Source organism: Poecilia mexicana, unplaced genomic scaffold (genome assembly GCF_051168715.1).
Source record: "Poecilia mexicana isolate PSO_F unplaced genomic scaffold, ASM5116871v1 scaffold_23, whole genome shotgun sequence".
NCBI classification, from domain to species: Eukaryota; Metazoa; Chordata; class Actinopteri; order Cyprinodontiformes; family Poeciliidae; genus Poecilia; species Poecilia mexicana.
Window position 1 is genome coordinate 6,812,294 of NW_028263392.1, and position 23,268 is coordinate 6,835,561.

Genomic DNA, 23,268 nt, shown 5'->3' on the forward strand with positions numbered 1-23,268 from the left:
GCATGTTGTCTGGTCCCTTTGCATCCTTCATCTCATCTTCTTCCTCACATCCCCGATCACCTTGAACCTCCATACTGTCATTAAGACATTCCTGTTGCTCCTCTTCTTCTTTTCCCACCTCTTCTTCATGTCTACGGGCGTCTGTGTTTCTGCCTTGTTAAGATCTCAGCAACTGAGCTTGTCTCTCACTTCAGACTTCAGTGAGAAAAAAAAAAGAATAAATATGTCACCCCTCCTGTGTGTTTCTGTACGCTTCGCAGCAACTTGACCATGCATTTTTAATGATAACCATGATCTATACCCGTAATGATGTACAACTTCACTCTGAATGCTGTTTGCATAACTGCACGGTTTCTTTCCCGCACAGCAGCACATTCGCATTTAGCGTTTTCTAACTCAAAGCGATTGTTTGGGGTCAAGTACCACACGGCGGAGTGGTGGCTTTAGTATTTTCTGAGTCCCGAAGAGGAAGAGCAAGTCAGAGAACGTGTGACGTCATTTTTGTCCTGCGCTGGACATAAAAAAACAATAAGCAAAATCCAATTTATTGTTTTAAGCTCATTACAGCGACAAAAGGCACGTCACGGGGAGAACATAAGCTAGCTAACCACCGAGCTAATTACCCCAACTATACAATTTCCAAAGATTTTAAATATTTGTAGAGAATTTGTTCAAACTCACTTGAAAGTCCAGAACCACTTCAAAATATAATGCAGCACGGGCAGGCGGTGATAACATTTAAGTCCATGTTCTATCAGACAGCCATACGCTGTCAGGATAGCATACATGCAGTGAGGACGCATGCCCGCGCATGCGCATTAAGAAGTCCGACCGTCAGCGGAGTTGTCAGTTCAGCATACGAAACAAGTTATGACGAAAATAAGTCGTTAAATTGTTTATAATATGATAACTAGATAGATATACATGGGTTGTCGTGGTTTCAAAGTGTATTTAATAAAGCAGGTCTGGCTGCAGCTGCAGTCAACTACAACACGCGCCCGTGTAAAACTCATTGACCTACTTAACCGCTAAGTCAGGATGCCATGCAGCAGTTAAAGTGTATGATGATCTACGTCATGATTCTATGTTGATGATTAAATAAAACCACATGGTAATGACGGCGTATACATGTCTGAGCTAAGCGTATGACTATCTGACAACGTATGCTGATCTGACTGAACACCGTGAAAAAAGCTTCAGTTAGCTAGCATGACATTAGCATCTGGGGAGTTTGCTAATGTGTCACTCCCTAAAAATTTGGACAAGAGGAGCTAACGTAGCTACAAAAGTACCCATTTAGCTAAGCATCTAATTTTCATGTTCAGTGCATCTCTTGAAGGCTACCTTCAGATTTTTTTTAAAGAATCAAAATATTGACTGTATCCAATGAGTTTCTCAAAATGCATTAGTTTTTATTTGACCTTATCAGAGAATATAAATAGCCCTCTCCAATTTTCTCATAATCTCTGCTAAAAATAAAGAAGCCTTAAACAATTTCGCGCTGAAAAGAATACTTTGCTCTTTAACAACAAGCTTTCAATACATCTCCCTTGCTACAATGTTCATTGTACATGGTGGCAAAAGGAACTTTGTCCTATACAGGCTTACATACATCCCAAACTTCAAACTTTATTATTCTGGCTGCAAATCAGAAATGAGTTCATTCAGGTTTGCATACTGAAATTGATTAAAAATGTCTCTTACAACAAATGCAATGGTTTGAAATCATTTCAGAGACATTTAGCTTTACATAAATTTGTAAGTTTTATACTTCATGCCCTGCCATCTTTCATTTTTAATATCCCTACTCAGTGTCCATCTTTCAGTGGAACACACAAGCCAGGCCAAATAAGATCGCTTTTCATGACTATGGAAAACCCGGTAGAGCTTGGCTTTTTTTTTTTTTTTGTTTTTTTGTTTTATTGGTTAAATTAACATCAACTCCCATAAACATAATTACTCTACAAAGGTAACAATCGTGGGATATAAAACATCTTCCAGTGACTGCATCTTTATTCCATAGGGCAGTTTATTGAACTTGTAAATGAGTTAGAGTCATTGTGCATGACCTCCGTTTCTCTACACTCACAAAAACAATAAAAGTTTGAACATTTATAATAATTTGCTGCTTCAACATTACATTCAAAGCTGTAAATTGTTATAGCTACATCTTGTTAAAAACACAGTATTTACATTTAATTGTAATACACAAATTTCATATTTGGCATACTTACATTGATCTCTTCATAATTTACATGTTCTCAAGTACTGATTAATGTGAATATTTAATCTCAAAACTTCACAACATAGAATTAAAAAACAAAAGAAAATTAAAATACAAACAATGCTAAAGCTACCCAGTCCTCACCCACATCCCAAAGTTAATTTGCTGAATATTTATGCTGAAGTTCCATCTAATTTACTTAAACAGTGTGAAATGTGCCTGTCACAGGACAACTATTCATCGCAGCGACAGCTGAACAGAGCAACTACTCGTCGTGCAGTCTACTCACGTCCGTGTTTTTAATTAAACAGAAAACAAATCTCAACTGTACAAATATTTGACTTTGATTTGTTTGAAGATATTCCTCCCGCCCCATCAATCCTCTTATTTATGTTTTAAGGTCACTGTTGATTGTAAAACTCCCGACTCCATCATGACATTTGCTCGAATACAGTTCACTTAAAAAAAAAAAAAAAAAAAAATCTTTCTTGTGCTTGTCTAGATTCAAAACTTATCGGGGGTGAAGTAGAGATTCATTTGGACTTTTAAAGGAAATTTGTGTTAAAAAAAATGTGATTTTCAAGCATGTCTGAGCGGTTTCGCTTTGAGATTTGAGGTAAAAAGTAAAAATTATCGGACTTTCCCCCCCTCCCCCCAGTTTCCTTTGGCACGACTACTAAACCCCTCCACGCTCAAAGATGTGTTACCATGTACATGTCATGCAGAGAGAACAGGGTGTGTTCACATAAACGGCATTAAACCTATGCCGGCAAACAGTTTGAGAGCATGCATTTGGTCCTGACGTCATGACTTCACTTCACTGAGTTTAAAGAAAGGACAGTGTGTTGGTTTGCAAAAATGGCAGGTAAAAAAAAAAAAAAAAAAATCGCTCAAAGCGCCTCAAACCTGCCATTACTGTGCCAAAGACGGATTCCTGCCTACAAACATGACCAATATGGTCACAACTAGTCGTGGGCCGATTATCGTTATCAAGGCATCCGGAGTCCGCTGCAATTTATTTTTATTTTTTGCAATATATATATATATAACCAGGCTACAAGTTTTGCTTCTGTTCCGTCAGTTTACGCTTTGTACCCTGAAATTGTATTTTTACTCCGTACCAAAACAGCCTCACATCGGCCCACGTCCAGTCACGACTACTGTATGAATTTTAACGCGAGGCACAAATGCAGCCTCTAAATTGAGATTGATTAAAGTTATAAGCTCTTTTTAGAAAGTATTCTACACCCTCGCTTGAGAAGATATAACAATGAGAACACACCCTTGTCTTCCACACTTCACCGAAATGCATACTCGAGGCCTTTAGCACCTTTTTTTTTTTTCGCCAAACAGTATACAAATATACTGAGTTGTGTGTAAAAACAGAAAACAAAAAAAAAACTAAATAATTAAAAAACGTGCAAGACTCACAGATAAAAGACTCTGTTTCCAATACTTAAGGCAAAAAAACTAATGTATACCAATATACATACATCTGAAATTGTTTCTGTCAAAATTGTGTTTTTTTTTTTTTCTTTTCAATTCTAGAAGGTTTGGGTAAACATACGTTACGACTGGCCACGGTTTGTGGAGGAACCAGTGGGGAATGACCACGTCAGAGTCGATGCCTCTAGTAAACGTGGAAGTGAACCGTTTCTGATCCGGTAAGTTTTACCTCTTTTTGCCAGCTTCTGACCGCCTGTTAAATCGGTGAGCCCGCCCCTTTTATCGGGAGCGTCGGGAATGCCGAACTGAGAATCACATAAAAAGTGAGTGCCGAGTAGAAAAGTGCAAAATACGCCAGTGTGTGTGTGTGTTTTTTTTTTTTTTTTTTTTTTAATTATTATTATTTCACCTAAACATACACCTATAGCTGGGACACCTTCCTGGGCAGGGGTCTTGGTCTCGGCACCCGAGGGTCGGCGTTCCCGTCCAGCTTCATGCTGCCTGTGCGGATCTGGTGAGGTTTGGGCGGCAGGGCCGGCGGGTCCGTCTGCGGCGGGATGGAGAGGCTGTGCGGGAGCGGCACGGGCCGGCGCGGGTTGTTCCTCTCGTACACGCTGTAGGGAGGCGGGGTCTTGTTCTCCCGGCGGATGGGCTCGTCGGAGCTGCTGGAGATGGAGTTCGGCAGCGGGGCGGGCGGCGGCAAAGGGTGCGGCAGGTGGTCGCCGGCGGGCAGCTCAGTGCCCGAAGCTTCGGACACGCTGCAGCGGCTCAGAGACGAGATGCCGCTGCTGTAGCTGCCGGACAGGACGGGCGAGTTGGAGACCAGGCTGGTGGACTGGCACTCGGTGGGGGAAGGGGTGAAAGGTGGCATGGCGGTCTGCGGAAGGACAAGGACACACAGGATAGAAGTTATTTATTTTTTTACTACGTTAGCAAACCGAAAAGTGCAACAAACTCCCTGCTATGTCAAAATAAATCACATTTTCATCTGATTCTATTACTTTTGTTTTCTAAACAGTTACAAGATAAACACTTGCATTTTCACTGGAAACAATATTACAGTTTCCAGCCATGTTTTTAACTTTTCACAAAAAATGTGCAGCTTTCATTCATCAGTATCAGAACACGCTGCATCGGCTGGAACTCGTATCCCATTGAAGGTTGTCCATTTCGTTCACAAGGTAACGCAGATGGGCAGAGAAAGAGCTTTGTTAAAGTGGGTGACCTTCCATTGTAAGGTGAACCTTCCTGTTTATTTATTAATGAACGTGCTCATTTGTTTCTTTCCTGTTTCGGCTGAGTTTTTCCTTTTTTTTTCTTTATGAAATCTTATTTGTGAATCCCGATGCTCTGAACATTCCTGCTTCCAACTGTTTTTTTTTTTTTAAACTTTCTTTTACGATAATTTAACTGAAATTCAATGCACCTTATAAACAGAGACAATTTATGTCCGGTATATACAAGTCAATTCAATCCTGTCATAAAGATACAATTACGTTTGATCCTAGTTGTAGAACGATGCTCACGAAACCAGATTCCACATAAATAGCTTGTTGTTGGCACCACCCATCTCTGGGTTAAATTTTGGTATCACCTGATCAGAGCTCCTTTTCCAAACTGCAAACAGAAATTCTTATGATGCTGTCTCAACAATGATTTATTTTTCTGCAGTCATCCGCAAAGTCAAAATTTCTAATCTGTGACTGATTTGACCGGTGGCTGTTGCAGGTAACACATCACCTGCTGATACCTACTCTACACAATCCCAACTTAAAAAAAAAAGGAAATACTTTCATTCTCATATTCTAAGCATATTTATTTAAAATTCAATGAAACTTGCCTTGGTTAAAAGTGCATAAATTTAAAGGTTAAACAATATAATAACCTCAACACATGCTTGTATGAACTTATAATTTGTTAATGCTACCTAAGTAATGAATTAGTGCAGTTGCACCTCTGTTATGCTGTTTGTAAGGTAGCAATAATAAATCGCACAAACAGAATCCAGTAAAAAAAATAATAATAAAAGAGCACCAAGCTATTAAACTCCTTTAATGGATCTGGTGCACAGTGATAAAAAAAAATACAATATGCTGCCCAATCCTACAAAAAAAAAGAAGAAAAGAAAAACTTTAAAATGTTTTTTTTTTTTTTTTTCCTAAGCAATTATGCCATGCTGCTAGTGTGTCTGCTAAACCTAATTGGATCCAGTGGACTATGGAGTTGATCAGTACACTTCACACTACAAGGGGCATGCACAAAGAAAGGTAACCATTTGACATGCACAAGTGGAGAAACCTTATTTCATCTGGGTCAAGTTTGATAAAAATCTATAGACTTAATAAAGCGCTCATAAGTAATTTAAACTCGTTGCTTTTTCTTCTTCTTCTTCTTTCACCCCAAAGAGAACTCTCTGACCAAACATTGTTTTTGCTCCTATACGGGCGAGTGAGTGCAGCGCTGTCAGAGCGGCTGCATCTATTTTCTGCAGGTTCACTGCTGCCCAAGGGTTTGCGGTGTGTTAATGGGCCCCCGGCTGCAGCCCCATGATGTGTGTGCGCTCATGCGCCGGATAATGCGGCTCTGCTTGGGGTCTTGCAGAGGATCGGTCGCCACGGCGTGTGGCTCGGCGCCGTGTGGCTTGGCGCATCACTCCGGGCGTCTCCGCTTCGCCTCAGCAACGCGCGGCCGCAAACACACTCGGCGGGCGTGGATGTGCCGCCGTCGCACACGAATCTGACTAAAAGTTGCCGCACACCGGGCGCTGAGCGGCCACTCACAAAAAAAAAAAAAAAACACACACAACATAATTGTCACGAGTGAGAAGACGGAGAGGTTAGCACTGTCTGTGTAAAAAAAAAAAAAAAATCCAAACTACGGCGAGTCCAGCCAGATGGAGACCAGTATCGGTGCTGCTGTTTTTACCCTCATTAGGAGCTCTCGCGGTGCTTACTTAACCTTTCCTCAAACTTCTGCAGCTTCGACTGGCTGGTGTTAACTAATAAGAAGCTCATTAGTGAGAAATCTGAGCATGAAGTCAAAGCAAGAATAATCAGTTTGTTTGCAGACAAAAAAAAAAAAAAAAAAACGGAGGTCAAAGATACTAAATGGTTGTTTCAACACCTCGGCTGATTGATGCTAAAGGGAGCGTTTAGTGCGTCTAACTAACAGGTCTCCTCGCTGCATTAAAAGCAAAGTCTTTTTCATTTACAGTGCGATTCAAAACTGTTCATAACCAAGAATTTTTCACCCAGAGTGTTTTAGAATTTAACCACAAGCTTCATTTTACAGCAATTTCATCAGATGACCTGCAGGCTAGGTTATAAACTGTCCAGAACATTTTGCAATAAACGATAATGTTGTTTTGAGACAATTTTCAAGTAATATAGTTGCAATAATGACACAATAGTGCAAGTACACATTGTCAAGGATCAATAACCTTTAAATTACAATCAACATTGACAGACTAGTACTGGAAGACATTTTAAATAAAGAAAACAACAGAAACTATATATATATATATATATATATATATATATATATATGTAGAAGTCTAATAAACCCATGTACGTTTTCATTTAAACAGGTGACATCCCTGCAGAACCTTGAATATATTTAGCTAATACCCTCCAGCCAATCCCGTTTAGGAACCTCTTTGGGACGGCTGACACATTAAAGTCCTGTGACCAGTGGTGGAGCTGGTCACAGCTCCACTGAGCAGTTAATACAACCCGTCTCCGTCTCACGTTCGACACAGAGCGGGATAATGACCGTTTCCAGAAGAGTGAACAGAAGCGGGACCGACCTTCTGCGGCGATCTGGACATGGGACCTGGCGACTGCGACCTGGTGTTTTTAGTGGAGGAAGCTGCAGACATAAAAAAAAAAAATGGAGAGAGAGAGAGAGGGGAATAGAATTAGGGGAGCAGCGTTTTCGTTCACACAGTGGGATGACACAGCATGAAGTCATGCAAACAAGGACACACGAAGCAAAGAGAGCCTAGAGCTGAAAGAATCAGCAAAATCAAATAAACACTGTTGTTCTGCAGGTCCTCCAGACTGCCTTAAGCTGCCTCTACACCCAACAGCTGCTCTCGCGCTCTGGAGAGGGAGAGCGACTCCATCTGCTGATGACGCTGCCGGGTTAACTGCACTACAGCCGAAAACACTGAAGCTAAATCGGTTTCATCTGTAAATAATAATAATAAAATAAATAAATTAAAAAAAAATAAAAATCTAAACTGAAATAACACTTCGAGCTGATAGGAGAAGAAGAATTAAATTGCGATGAAACACAAATTTGAAACAAGTACAATTAGAATCTGATGCCAGTCAGTATGGAAGGAGCGGAAATGCCATACGGCTTGAGGAGGATGTCAACAGCAGGAGGAGGAGGAGTCAGATGGGGGGAAATAGGAAAAAAAGAAGAGCCGTTCGAGAGCGGCAGGTGTCAAAAGCCGGACTGGGAGAAGTTAGCGTCATTCTTCAGCAGAGGGGCGGCCATTTTACCTGGGTGCTGAGGCCTGGGAGGGATGGGAGGGCATGTGGGTTTGGAGACATTGTCAGAGAAGGACGGCGCGCGCTCTTTGACACTGTCAAGGCTCCAGCTACTGGGAGTGGGTCTCACTTTACAGCACACAGACACACCACACAAAATGAAATAAATAAATAAAAAAATTACAGGATGGAGTTTGCATGCAAAAACACAACATACAGTAGAAACACTGACATTTTCTATGGGTAATAACATGCTGATGAGTGAGGTTAGAGTCGTTGCAAATGCATCAGTCTTCACACTTTAAGTGCATTTTGATCTGACTGTAGACATAAATCGAGATTTTAAAACATTTTCTGCAATATACTCTTATAAACATTTCCCTGGTGTGCTCTCTGATCTTTCCCATTTTGAAGAAAATGGACCTCTAGATGTCACATAACTGTATAGCCTCACCTCACCAAGAAGTCATGGAGTCATCCATATTAAAAAGTGTATAATACTTCTGATTGGCCTAAAAAAATGTAAAATAAATCCAAAACATCTCTATGACTCAAGAATGTGCATAGCTAGAAGACTTGTTTTACTATTAAAGTCCAATGGAAACGGAGATTTAATAATTGCCCCAACCCACAAATATTTAAAGCTGCAATGGGTCTGTCCAATAATTAAGAGTTACGGATTCAACATGAGCCGTTTCAACAGCTTGGCTTATTGTGCACCACATACTTCTATCTTTTCTTTGAAGTAAGAGTAGCTGAGTAGAAATGATGCAACGTCACATTCCTCAAAAAAACAAAAAAAAAACAAAAAAAAGCACCCACAAAGGACATTGGGTTGTTTGCTCACTGTCAATCAAATTGATTATTTTTGCTTCCTTTTGTTGCATTTTACAGATTTATCTCCGATTCCCACAGATTCCCTTCATGCGCACATTTGGATATTTTCCGCAGAGAACGGAATAAAACGACGCATGTCTATTTGAAATTTCAAGTTCATTAAATCAGCCGACGTTCGGTCACGACCTCAGATGCAGATATTTCTGTGAGAATAAGCTGCAATCAGGAAATCGATGCAGTCGTTCCTTGCATGCTAAGCCTTAGAGTGGGTGTTAAACTCTAACAACGCCATCCAAACATTATAATTAGAAGGTAAAAAAAAAGTTACACTTCCTCAGTAACAGGTTCTGTGTAAATTCTTCCACCTTTTTTTTTTTTTTTTTTATCATTGTCATCAGTGCAGACAGCCCGCATCACCATATTGTGATGCAGCGCCTTTCTCCTGCTGCGTTAGTTCCAGATCACAGTTTTGTGTTTTCGTGCGAGTCACAAGGAAGCCATCGCATCCACGCTCCTCGCCGTTTATTAAAAGGAGCGTCATCTGACACCATCTGTAATTATTCCTACGCTGAGGAAAATGAGTGTGGAGTCGTTGCTGTTGTTGCTCGTTCTGTTGCGTCTTAAATGTTAAGTCCAAAAGAAAATAAGGAGGCGGGGGAAAGTTTTTGAAGAAAATTGGAAGAATTTTGGCAGAGCTGTGAATAATTGTGTTTAAGACCATAAAACCGGCTCAGAGCTGGTCGAGGATGATCTCATAGCACCCAAAGCCTTCGTAAAGCTCGGAGAAACAGTAAAGGCTAAAGAAAAAAAAAAAAAAAAAAAAAATCTTTTCATGCTTTAAAGAATAATACTTTAGGGTCTGATGGAGAAAAAAAGTCTTTCTTTTTATGTTCAGGATTTGTTTTGAACCCACTTCAAAAATGCTAATGTCTGCATCGACTCTGGCTGAAAAGTTGACGGCAGACATGTTGCATCAGGTTGCAGAGGGCAAGAATTAAAAAAAAAAAAAAAAAAAAAAAAAAGACTAATTTTATGTGACAGTATTGCCTGGTGTGCGTCTTATATCACAAAATTGTATTTTACAAAAGGTAATTGCAAAACACATAATATAGGTTTACTGCATATTTTAAACTGCGATACCATATCCAATCTGAGCGATGCACACCAGGCTTGAGAATTTGAGAATGAGAATTTATAGAAATGACAAAATTCACCAAACTACTGTTAAACAACAAATATTAAAGATCTGTCTTCAGTTGTTTCTTGATGTAGGCGTTTATTAGGAAAAAAATGCAACAAAAAATGTTATTGTCAATAACGGCTCTGAGAAAAACCGAATTCAGTCAGAATGGAAAATGTACGGTCAAGGCTTTGCAAAAAAAATGGTTCTTTGAAAAGGTCGTAAAAAAACCCCCAAAAAACAATCAGTGCATTTTTGTTATATTTCTGTTTTCAAAAGAAGCTTCTACGGAGATATTCGCTGCAGCTGCCAGAAAAAAGCTTCGGTACAGTGTGTAATAAATACACACTGCATGTATGAGCAAGATGGCCGACACTCTGGACAGTACCGCATGCACAGACGAAAACCCAAGAAGCTGTCCGCTTCTGCAGCTTCGCATCACAACGCAGATGTGATGCGAAGAAACACTTTTTCTATAGACATAAAATAAGAGATATTCCCTGGAAGAGGGTTTTTTTTTGTGTGTGTTTCTGATTGCTGAGTGGACAGTTCCCAGTACAACTCAGGAGTATAAATAGATGTGCAACGATAGCGAATGTGTACCTTTATCTGGTGCCGAGAGGTTGGGGTCACTCCTGGGTAGAGTGGTGTCGCCTATCTGGTGAGCAGGAGCTCTCTGCAGAGCAAGGAAATCACACAAATTAATCTTAAAAACACACACAACCTATGAAGATATTTCAGCTGTGCTCCATGATATAGACGATGCCTTTACAAAAATTGGACTAAAGCTCTCGTAAAAGGCTCAGAGTTTTAGAATATGGGTGGCACAAACAGCAGAGTATCATAACAAGTTTAGTGTTCAAGATTTTGCTATAAGTTTAGCTTTGATTTTCTAAAAAAAAAAAAGAGGTGAAATACACTAAGAAAAATATAGATAGACATATGTAAAATAGTGGATTAGTTTCCTTAACCCTTTTGTGATGTCGCAATAGGGATGTGCGCATGGAGACTTTTATTTTGGGCAAGTATATTTTATCATGAAGAATTACCTTTATATATCATGATACAAAAAAATAAAAAATAAACATCCTACCATGACATGTTATATAAGTGTAAAAGACCTAATTATCTGGCAGATCATAAATTTAAAACTGCAAAGAAATGTCAAGACATGTTGGCTTTGGCTCCGCCTGAGAGAAATGACTTTGCGCTCGCCCTAAAATCGCAAAAAATAAGAATGCAGCTAAACAACTCGTCTTTCTAATAACCGACATTAATCACCCAATAAAAGTGCTTTGCGGCATGTAGGTCATCGGCAATAATCTCCTCCGTAGAATTAAACATAAACGGGGTGAAAAAGAGGTGAACTCCACATTAAGCCGCGACCGCGAGCGATGAACGGCCTTGAAAAGCAAACAGATTAGGGTTGTTTTGTTTTGTTTGTTTTGTTATCGGGGCTTTGTCGGTGGATTGATTGTGTGGTTCCGTTACGTACTGTCCTTCAACCGGGAAAGCAATTACAATATCAGTGTGCTCTCATAACCTCTTGTTTTTATGTTATGAGCTTGGTGTACAGAACGGTTCCTTTGGCCCCCTCCCCCCCCGCCGCTGCCACATAACGGAACAAAGCTGGGGTAATCTTTAGCAAAAACAGAAGTAACATCTACTGCTCTTGAAAAATTGCACCTCTCAGCGACAAAATGGCCTTACACCACGAGCCCTCGCCAAGGAGACATTTTTGTCTCTTAGGCGGAAGTCAACCCATTGAGATGTATTGTACATTAACAAGGTGACCTTGTTTTCTGCCACAGTGTGCACCTCATTGGCTGCTGCAGTTGTTACAAACTTCGGAGTTTCCCTCTAGGCGGAATGTAACACCGCGCCGGACAACTATAGATCTGCTTCCTAATTTGTCTTTGTGTCCCAATCACACAACTGCACACTTTGACAAAAAAAAAAAAAAAAAAAACTCAACTGAGCTGCAGATAAACCTCTTAGGCGAGCAGAAAGTAGATGAAATGGCTCACTCTTTGAGGTTATCGTCTTATTTTCCCCCGCTTATGGCATGCAAATGCAATCTATATCTCTAAATATTGCCCTGAATGAGTTGCTAAATGTGCTGAAGGGTTTGTTGAACATCGCTTTTGACACAGTCCCAGTGTGAAAAGTTTAAGCAGGCTGGAGATCAGAACTTATTGTGTCCTGCTGCGTCATGTCCAGGTCATGGTCTCGTTCTCTTCTAATTTCCAAAATCCAAAATGTTCAATGGTTTAAAAGGCATTTAATTGCACTGAAAGGTGCCTGAGTCACCAGGATTTTTCTGTGGCTGTGCAACATATTGTATTTAGCATAAATACTAGCCTGTTTCTGCGCACTGCTTACCAGCTGGTTGATAGAAGGCTCATGCAACTTCACCATCTTTTCAAATTCGGTGTCAAGCACAATGGCCGCCATGGTGAACAAAGAGAAGTAGCGCCACGTATTATTATTTTTACGCTAATTAAAACTATATCTGGAAATTTAGTGTCATGCTAGCATCAAGCAATTACTGAATACTGGCTAAAGACTTTGGAGCCTGAATGAATTTACCAAGAACTTTGCAAGATAATAAGCATTTCCATGGCAATGTATCAACTACTAATACAAATTAGAAATTTATGAAGAGGAAAAATGCAAGACATAAATAGACAAAAATATGTTTATATTTGCCAACCTGTGCAGGATCAAGGGGGTTGGAGAAGATGGCACTGACCGGTCTCTCTCGTGGAGACAGACAGGCATTTTCTCTGGAATGCTTGTGTTTCTCTGCCATTTGAGGTGAACCTGAAATGAACAGTATGATATGTCAGAGCTCTGCCTCTCTCACACACGCACGCACGCACACACACACACACACACACACACACACACACACACACACACACGCAGGCGTACGCAAGCATGCGCATTCGCAAACATGTTCAGGACCAAACAGGGAGCAAGGTGTTAGGCTATTACCCGCAAATACTGGCAATCAGGAAAGGCCAATCTCTCTTTCTCCCTCCAAGCCTCTCTCTCTTTGCCGTCCTTTCAGCCTCAATAGCTCCACAACATGATAAATGGCTTGGCCCCTCCTTCACACACACACACACACACACACACACACACACACACACACACCCTCCTCACTCCCTCGCCTCCTCCGTTACACTGGACAATCACAACGGGGACGTGAGCCACAGCTCGACACGGCAACATGTGTAACGCGAGTCAACTGACGGGGGCGAAATCCAAACGAGCAAACTGGTCCGTCATTATTGCCGCCCTTCCCCCTCAGCGGCCGCCGCATGAATCTTGAACCATTAGCCAACTTGACAGCACTTGGAAGACCATCATATGAATATAAGATAGCAATCGCTGGCTCTCCTTCAGGTAGCACCACAGAGGCAATAATTCTCCGCGCGCTTTATGGGTAGACAGAGGGCACTTTTATAAGGGCGCCGCCCGCTGTCAGCGGCTTGCCAAAGGGGAGTGCATTCGCTTCCATAAACGTCTTCATATATTCTCGCTTTTTATGATCGGGATCAGGCAGAAACACATTTACACATTTGAACACATCGGGATGAGAGGGGCAGCAGGACGAGGCATTAGCAATTCACTCTACCCAGCGGTGGACGCTCGGATAACCGAGTCTGGCCTGGACAGCGCTTGTTAGAAGGGAATAGTCAGCTCGGTTGTAGGAATCTCTTATTCTCTCTTGCCACGTTGCGCGCTTTCACAGGCGCAATGTTCCCTTCAACACCGTTTCTTCCAGCTCATTTATTTATCCGTCTTCATTTTGTATTCTCTCTGTTTCGCCTTTCCTCGGTTTGTTTTCCATCAAGCTCACTTTTTCTTCATTCCCTTTGAGGATCTTCCGCCGGGCTCCGACCTCATCAGACAGGATTGCCGTTCCGTTTTGGGAGATGGCGTCGCCGAAAGGTTTAAAGTACAACGTTGCACGTAAAGAACACTCGATATTTCAAACTACTTGGGACTGAAATATCAGCTGCATGCTAGCCCACAGGGCTTGTTTTTTTGGGTTTTGTTTTGTTTTTTTTGATAGAAGCCACCTTACCTCTGGCACTGGAGGGAGCTGAGCTGGTGACGTTGGGCGAGGCAGAATGGTTGGAGCTGAGGCTCGAGGTAGATGGACTGGGCTGCAGGTGGGAAACAGCACAGCATTATGAACATCCGTCTTAAATCACCAGAACATTAATGTTAATAAACTTCAAGTCAAGGTTCATTTATTTATATAGCCCGTTTACAACAGCTTTGGTTGGTTCAAACACGCACAGTGTGGCATCACCACTGATTCTAAATAATACTGACAAAGACTCATCCTTAGTCTTAGAGTAAATCAAAGCTTTTTTTCTCCATCACTTGAATAAAGTCTTTATTCTAAAGACATTATTCAAGTGATTTGCACAATCAGTGCATTTACTTCTGCTATTTCAGATGGATTTAGTTTAAAAATAAAGAGGGTATATAAAACTTGCAAAACTAATGTACATTAGTAGCAATTTTAGCATAGTTAGCTAGGTAAACGTTGGCTAACTGTGACGTAGCACTACTTAGGAGAAAATACATTGTTATGCTTTGAGGCAAACAGTTAAATGAGAATATGAACTAAAAATCTTCAATATAAATAATGGCAGCACTTTCAGAAGTAAATTTTACATTTGAATATTCCCAATTTGCTCCGTTGGAGTGGTTAGCATTACTAATCACATCTTTGGAGGAAATAAAACCATTTGTGTTTCAATCTCTACTCTGTACCATATAAACACACATTTCCAGAGTACCTGTCATAATTCATTTACTAGAAATATAGTCAGTATCTGTAATACTGAGCAACATCTGTTGGTGGTTTACAAAGCAAATAGCATTGTCAATGTTACCCACTGGAACCTTGATATGCTTTGGAGAAATGGTAATGATTTATTTAAAACATTTTTAATCAGTAAAAAAAAAAAAAGTATTTCTCCGTTTTTCTAAGTCAACAACGGCAGGATGGAGTCTTGGGGGAAAAAAAATATAAGAGATCGAAAATCAGCTGCAAAACTCTAAATAATGCATCTCTATGAAAAAATAAAAACAGCAACCCCGTTAGCTCCTGGGGCTCACAAACACCAGCAGTTTGTTTATAGTTATCGTCGAGTCATTTGCAAACTTAGGAATATTTTTTTCTGCGGCCCTCAACACCAATGTATGAAATTTGATCCGCCAACACGCAGCTGGTGGAGATCTGGACACATTTTAAACCAGGTTGTTTTTCCCCTTTCATTTTAATTTCCATCCAACTGAATGAAACTGGATGGTTGACTTTTATTTAACAGCGGTGTTGGTTTCACCCGGCACGGTACACCGAGCGATTTCGAAGCACGAGCCACGTCCTTATCTCGTCGCCGACAATAACAACATCTTGCTCTTTTTCTTGTTTGTGTGAAAAACTCAGCCAGAGTTTTGACTGGAATCTGACAAAGAATCTGTGGAGCGAGCAAAAACATTCCAAAGACTTGAAGCCAGCTGTCAAAATACTGGAACAGCAGAGATATGTAAAAGCCAAATTGATGCGAGGAGTTTTCCCCCGATGATCCAATGACATTTTTAAAAATATTATATTAAATGTTTAGCCATGACTTGAGGGATTTCTGTCTCATTTCCAATCAAAAACAAGCTTCTTCGTTGGATAGAAACAGTTTTCAATCCAAGTCTGCTACAGGTATGAATACTTTTGAACTTCACTGCCTCTGTAGCGATAAAGCCGGTGCCTCGTTCTACTAACGCATATCAAATAACTGCAATTAACACCTGAAAATGAAAACCTAAATTTTCAATTGGATGTCTTATTGCATCATTTTTTCCCCCAGGTAAAGTAAAGCTTTAATATTCCAATCTATTATCCTAATTGACTCGGTCAGATTCCTGACAGCAGCCCTCTTTTGCCTCCCGTGTTTCCCCTCTCTTATTATTACTCCGGTCCTGCCAGGTGCCGCGGACGGCTTGCCAGGAGTTGTCGGCAGCTCTTTGAATTGGCCAAATCCAGTTTAGATTAGACTTAGGCAGGGCTCCCTGGACGGCCCGCACAAAGCACCGTGTCCTGAATTGATATAATCATGACAATTTGCTTGGTCGGACAGAGCCCTGGAAGAGAAAAGTCGACATGATAGAGAGGAAAAAAAGGGTCAGAGGAGAGAGAGAGAGAGAGAGGGGAGTGGGGGGGGGGGGGGGAAGTGCGGGCGGATTCAGAAAAGGAAAAAAAAGAAGAAGTGATGCGAGTTGAGCCTGTGGGGAGAGCAAGAGGGCAAATGTTGGGATGTGGACTCAATCTACTACTTTAACAGCCTTTTCCGGGGCATGTGGGTAGCGCGCGAGAAAGAGGCTGCTTGCATGTGCGTTTTACAGGTGAGGGATTACCTGCATGTTGAAGACTTCATCTGAGCTCTCCGACTGGCCGGTGATGTTGCTGACTTCGTTGGAGGCTTGAGATGAAAGAGAGGACGAGGAGTACCGGTTCACTGCAGGGTAGCTGCAGGGGCTGACGAGACAGAGGGAGAGAGCTTGTTACGGAGGATCTTTGTAAAAGGAAATGAAGTTTTTTTCTAATCTGTCGTGAACTCAAAAAAAAAAAGAGTTGAAATTCCTACTGAACGTTTTTTTTTTTTTTTTTTTTGCATTTTCTCACGTTGTGAGCCGTAAACTTCAGCGCAGTATTTGGGGGGGATATTTTATCAAAGTAGCACATAACTAAAGCGCATTTCATTTTTTTTAAACAATCTTGTAAATGTTGAGTACATTTGGACTATATGCTTAAGGTTTTATGGAAAATGATACGCTGGCTAAAAGCAACCATGACATAAATGCTGCCTACAGTGAAACACTGAATTAAGTCAGAATTTGTTTCTTTTTTGCATTTTAAACTAAAAACATCAAACCTTTATTGAAACAGAATGCTTAGGCAGTTTAAATAATTATTTTTAAAGAACCTGTTTTAAAAGAACAGCACAGCATAATGGTTAATGACCAAACATTTGGAGTAAATAAACGAATTATAGTGGTTTTTGTGAAATAACCGTCACTCTTTTTTGAACATTCTTTGCAGACGCTAAATGAAATCAGTCATGATCTTCCCCTAACAAAACATGCCAAACACTATTATTGTCCACAGTTATAAATAGCCACTCTGGAGGGCCTTAGTAGCTACATTTATATATATATATATATATATATACATATATATATATATATATATATATATATATTTCTGTTACTTTGGCAGGTAACTGTGTTTCACTTACCATAAATTCACCATGGAGTCCAGCACAAAGGGCAAACCAGCGGAAAATAAAAAAAAGAGAGAGAGAGGTATCAGTTTGGATAATAAACAACTGTTACAACAACTTCAGCCTTTCACCAAAACGATATCAAAATCTAAAGAAAAGAAAAAATGATATCCAACAGTTTTTGCATTCTTTTTCTCGTCTCCACAGAAATCAAAACTTTGCACATGGGGGAAGAAAAAAGAAAAAAAAAAAAAAGGGTAAATGTCACAGTGAGATTGAAGTGATGCATGCGTCCCCAAAGTTTCTGTGCCCTGTGGGATCAGACTGTGGGAAGGAGAATGTCGCAGGTAGACAGGGTGGAAGGGTCACTGAACACATCAAAACACCTACACACACACACACGCACACACACACACACGCACACACACACACACACACACACGCACACACAAGCGCAGCCACCAACAGTCAGTCGAATAGACAGATCCCTGTAGGTTACCCCCCCTCCCCCACTCTTTCCTTTATTATAAACCAACACCATAAACAGATGGAAGATGCAGACAGACGGCTTTTATGGTCATTTTTAAATCTTTGGCACGATAAAATACAGTTGTCTTTGACATATACATAGGTGCAATTTACAAATAAATGCGTAAAAAGAAAATGGTCGTCACCTCCGCCTTGCAACCCCTCTGCCTGCGTCGGGGCTGATGATGCTGGGCACGGAGTTCCTGTAGGTCCGCGGGCTCCCGTTGGTGAAGGGCACGGGGCTCGCGCGCACGTAAGCCGGGAACTCCTGCGGTTCCACACGGAGGAAAGCGGGATGATTAAAAAAAAAAAACGCTACTCGGCGCCAGCGTGAGGCACGCAAATAAAAATCCGTGGTATGTAGATGAGGGGAAGTTTGTTTAATGAGGGGTGGCTCTCCCCCTTCCCCGCCCCTCCACCCCCGCCTTCGGCAGACAGCAGGGGTCATTTCGCTTGGAAGTTTGAGCGCAGCAGATGCTTTCTACTGTCGAATTTGCTCCCGCAAAGACGTCCGTTAATAATTCAAAAGGAAATGACAGAAGACGTGCGGTGTTCAGAAAATTCTGCTTGGTACGTTTGAGGTTGTCCCCGATTTACAACCTGGTGGCCTACCTGTATGCCCAGACTGGATTTCATCAGATGGAACTGGTCCACTAGCTTCTTGTGGAGCGGTCTCATGTCTTGGGGAACGTACTTCTCGTGCACAGCGAGGCCGTATTCTAAGATGTGCGCCTGGAACGCAGAGACAGAAATGACCAATAACAGCTCCAAGCGCCTGACATTCGCCCGGAATGATAAGAAGTATATTTTATTCGGAGGAGCACACCAACTGTTAAGCATGGTGGTGGCGACATTATGCTGTGTGGATCATTGTCAGAATAATGAAGGTGTACAGCTACATCCAAATCTCTGAACTTCACTTTAAATATATCTTGCTGGAGCACCAGCAGGATATACAAGCCTATATTCAAGTTCTGGGACAAAACGCAGTCTTACCCTCATTAAAAATGCATGGACTATGTCTAAAAGCGGGATCTGTGCCAGTAAGCAAACCCATTAAAATAAAATCTTCCTTTCCTGGTAATCCAGCCAGAATTATGAAAAAAGGTTGTCAACCATGATAAAAAAAAGTGTAAGATCTCTCTGCATATTGCTAAAGGATAAAGGAACCAATGCTGCGTACAGAATATGCGTGGTGGGGAATGTGATAGTTTGGGTTTTTATGTATAATGTTCCCTATTTAAGCATAATTTCCCTCCAAAACAAAGCATGGTCCAAACGCAAACACCAAACTAACATTATATTCGTAGTGGTGATGAATGTAACACTTCAGGCAGACACTGTAGTTGCTATTATATTTATGTGTAAAAAAACAAACCCACATAAGGATTTATGACAATTAATAGTAATAATAACCATAGAATTTTGTGAGCACATTCTTATAATCAAAAATTTACAGTGCGTCTAGGGTTTCCCCCCCATCCCCAAAGATAATTATTTCTTTCATTTCAGACCTGTTCAAACATGAGCTCCCTCAGTCGGCCAATCTTGTCTCCGTCCTCGGGATGATTCATAATATAGTCCTTCACGAAAAAGGCCTGCAAGTAAACAAAATGCAGAACATTTGAAGGCGGCTGTGCTTTCCGCGTGACGATGTTACCTGAGTCCCAGCAGGCCGTCACTCGGTGAATGCGAATGCGTTTTATGTCTTGTATTTGTGCAGCCCTTCAGTGCGTTTAGGGAGGTTTGAGCAAACACACAAGGAAAGTGAACAAAAAACAGCATTACTTCCATTGGATGTTAGAGGAGTAGGAAGCTTTTTCTTTAATACGATTTTTCTAATTGCATAAACAAAGAAGCAGCAAAAAGTCCTCCTGCTGCTAAGCTAATTATAAAATACTAATTCGATTCATAATTCTGTCATTTATATACTCTTGTTTTTATTTTAAAACATTGATTTAATAATAAGAATATAATAAGTACCAATGTAATTTAGCCATAGGTTTTGCTTACTACAAAACAAATACGCTAATATTAGCTAGTTAATTAGCCTGGCTACCTGTAACTGGTTAGAATAACTCTTTTTGATATTTGTCTTCTCATTGGTAGCTTTGTTTTGTGACGACCATGTAACAGAATGACTGTCTACTAGCTAACCACCCAAAACATTTGGTGGTTAGCGTCTACTCATGTTAGCATCTACTTTGGGGCTTCTTGGTGAAGCTAAACAAAAGGATCGGCTTCCCTGGTTTTGATCAAAATCTCAAATAATTGGACAAATTAAAGCTGAACTGTTTGCCTATTTGCTGAACGGGAATTCTTTCAAAAACAGTTTCAGATTAAGACTAGCATAAATAGGAAAATATAAGGACTAATCCAATGAGTCCAATCTTTCAGAGTTGCCATTCTGCATCTATTAGATGCATTCATATGTTTCAGGTGTGTTGGTGGAGGAACTCATTGAAAAGTAACACAATAGTAGCTCTAACCTGGACTGAATAAATTGACAGCAAATTTACTTAACTCCATGCATGATTTATGAAATATTAACCCTTTTTGTAGTTAAAAAATAAATAAATAGCAAAAATCTTCTATCATCCCGATCTTGTAAACAGTGTCACTCTTTAAACACCTTTTGGGCAGTTATCCAGGGCGGCATCAGAAACAAGGGCAGAAGAGAACTTATTGTTTTCCATTTCCTCTAGACATGTGTCGTCAATGAGGATTCGGCGCCACCTGCTTGTTTACTTGGGAAACTATCCCACATGTTTTGTGTGAGACTGCACCATGTCGCACCCCGCCATACTATTTAGATGACTTCCTGCATGTGTGTCGTTCGGAGGACGGCAAAAAGGAGTGGCCCACCATGCAAGAACCACCGCTGCCCTTGAACCAAACACTGTGTATTCTCGCCTTGCGAGCTGGAAGCTTTGTTCCCCCTCATATTCCCTATACATAAACTGTCAAGTCCTTGCTGTTTACAGTGGCATCAACACTTGTCATACGTCCACAGATTACTGCAAATCCTTCCCAGTCTGTGTTAGACTCGGCTGAAAGCGGGGAGAGAGGATGAGATGATGAAAAGACCAGCTCACAATCTGCTCTCAAATCTGCCCCAAAAGGAAATTCAGAAGGGGAAGGAGAGGAAGAAAAAAAAAAAGAAAAGAAAACAAGGAGAGGCACTAAAAGGTAAAAAGGGGGTTGTTTGCAAAAAGCGCAGTACAGTTCCTCTCAAGGACACAGCTGTCTGTTTTGAAAGAGACAGACTGAGAGAAAAGATGCTTGAGGCTGCTTTAAACAGTCACAAACAAACACAGATCCCTATCAAACGGCTTTCGCAGGCTGAATACTCAAGGTGTTTTAATATTCCAAACATCACCAGATGGCAATCTTTATCAAATTAGTATGCACCGCACAGGAGAGCATATCTTATTAAGCTCTGCAAAATGGTTAGATAACAAATTTTAAAACATTTGAGTGCATAAATATTGTAGGTTTTGTTTTATTCCTTTTTTTTTTTCCTTTGGTTGCATTTCAGCTTCAACCACAAATCATAAGCCTCGGGGAAAGGGAAAAAAAAAAAAGCTGCAAAGCTGATCGATAATCTGCAGCGTGATGGAAATTTCTCGTCGGACTGCGACGAGTGGGACCCGGCTACCGAGCGACTTCAGTTAATCATTAGCAAAGTCCAATTAGAGAGGGAGCGCTGATGGGAGGGGAAAATAAATCACAACGCGTTTTTCCCTCCCCCCTCCTCCTCTTTTTCTTCTTCGGAAAGGGGCTTCAACTCGGACTGGAGCGATAAATCTGAATATTAATAATGACAATTTCTCCCTCATTTGTAGCAGGGCCTCCACGGCTGCCAATCGGCATTAAGGAGGGAAAAGAAATTAATAGATTTATAGGCGCGGCCCGCGAACGCTCGAGACGTCGTGCGTGGCTCGAGTAAAATCGGGGGGTTGATGTCGGTGGCAGTGTGTTTGCGGCACGAAAAAAAAAAAAAAAGGAGCCATATTTGTCCAGTTTGTGAGGAAATATTCCAAATTTATTTTATTAATTATTATTATTATTATTATTATTATCCAAAGAAAGAGGGGAGGGGGATTTACAAGAAATTAAAAGCAGCAGAGAAATATGGATACAGCTTTCTGCACTGGGCCTGCAAACAGGCATGCACAACGAGGAAATGCACCCCCCCCCCACCCCTCACCTCTTCCTGCCTCCAGATCCACGCTCACAGCAGTTGCTAAGCGACAAGCAGAAGAGTCCACTCAGTTTGCTGAGGCTAAAAACTATTTTCTTGAGTAGATTTTAAGTTGTTTTTCCTTTTCTTTTTTTTTTTTTTGAGGCTGTTGTGCTTTTCCTGGAAAATTGGGAGCACGCCGCGCGGTTATCCTCCAATCTCCCGCGCGCCGCTCTCGAGAAGCTGCAAGCAGATGCAAATGTTTGTCGCCGAGACGGAAGACGTCTCTCCTTTTTGTGTCTGCCTTTTACTATTCTATCCCATAATGCGGCAGCTGCATAAATCCTCCTACCTCATTCAATAAGCTAATATTAGTCATCCATCTCTTTACACTCCTCCCCCCACACCCCGCTATTTCTCTTTATGCGATTTTTTATGCGACGCCGCTTTCTCCCCTCATCTATCCTTCCATCCAGCCATCTATTCGCTGACTGAAAGCTCCATTCCATCCCCTCATTCCAGCATCAACCATCTATCTCATTTTTCTGCTTCCAGCCCTCCTCTTGCTCTCCACTCATCTATAAATTCGATCAAAACCTCGCCGAGCCGCTCGTGCATCCATCCATCCAGCTGTTCATCTGCTCCTTTTTTCTTTTTCTTTTTTCTCTCTCTCTCTCCCCATACGGCCCCCTCCGCTTCATGCGTCCCACCTTCATACATCATTAGGCAATCTATATGTCAGTGCTTCCCGACCCTCGGTCTCTGTGGAACCGTCCGCCCCGTTCGTACCTCTTGGTAGCGGGCCAGGCCTCCGTTGACGGCGGCGTCGATGACCCCGTTCAGGCACATGGTGAGGGGGTTGATGTTCTGCATCTGCCGGCTCTGGCACTGGGTGATCAGCGTGCGCAGCTGCAGGTTCTTGTTCTCGATCACCTCGATGGCGTTCTCCAGCGGGCTCACCTCCACCTGCGCGGTCGGGGAAACGTTCCGCTCAGCGTTACCAGCAACTCCACAGGTGCCTTTTGAATTTCCTTTGAATTTAACCGAAACGTTCGCTCGTTTCAATTTAA

General features: G+C 41.4%; 1 protein-coding gene across 1 annotated transcript in view; it reads right to left on the minus strand.

The window, feature by feature from the left end:
• Positions 1-2,011: 2,011 nt before the first annotated feature.
• dock4b (dedicator of cytokinesis 4b) overlaps positions 2,012-23,268 on the minus strand; it is a 112,453-nt gene continuing 91,196 nt past the window's right edge. Inside the window, exons 42-52 of the mRNA XM_014985181.2 lie at positions 22,988-23,164; positions 19,530-19,613; positions 18,628-18,747; positions 18,162-18,283; positions 16,622-16,733; positions 14,280-14,361; positions 12,897-13,006; positions 10,787-10,859; positions 8,179-8,295; positions 7,476-7,537; positions 2,012-4,547 (exon numbers count right to left, since the gene is read on the minus strand). Of these exons, the coding sequence (XP_014840667.2) occupies positions 4,092-4,547; positions 7,476-7,537; positions 8,179-8,295; positions 10,787-10,859; positions 12,897-13,006; positions 14,280-14,361; positions 16,622-16,733; positions 18,162-18,283; positions 18,628-18,747; positions 19,530-19,613; positions 22,988-23,164 (1,515 nt within the window). The 3' untranslated portion in view covers positions 2,012-4,091. The remainder of the gene's footprint in view (positions 4,548-7,475; positions 7,538-8,178; positions 8,296-10,786; positions 10,860-12,896; positions 13,007-14,279; positions 14,362-16,621; positions 16,734-18,161; positions 18,284-18,627; positions 18,748-19,529; positions 19,614-22,987; positions 23,165-23,268) is intronic.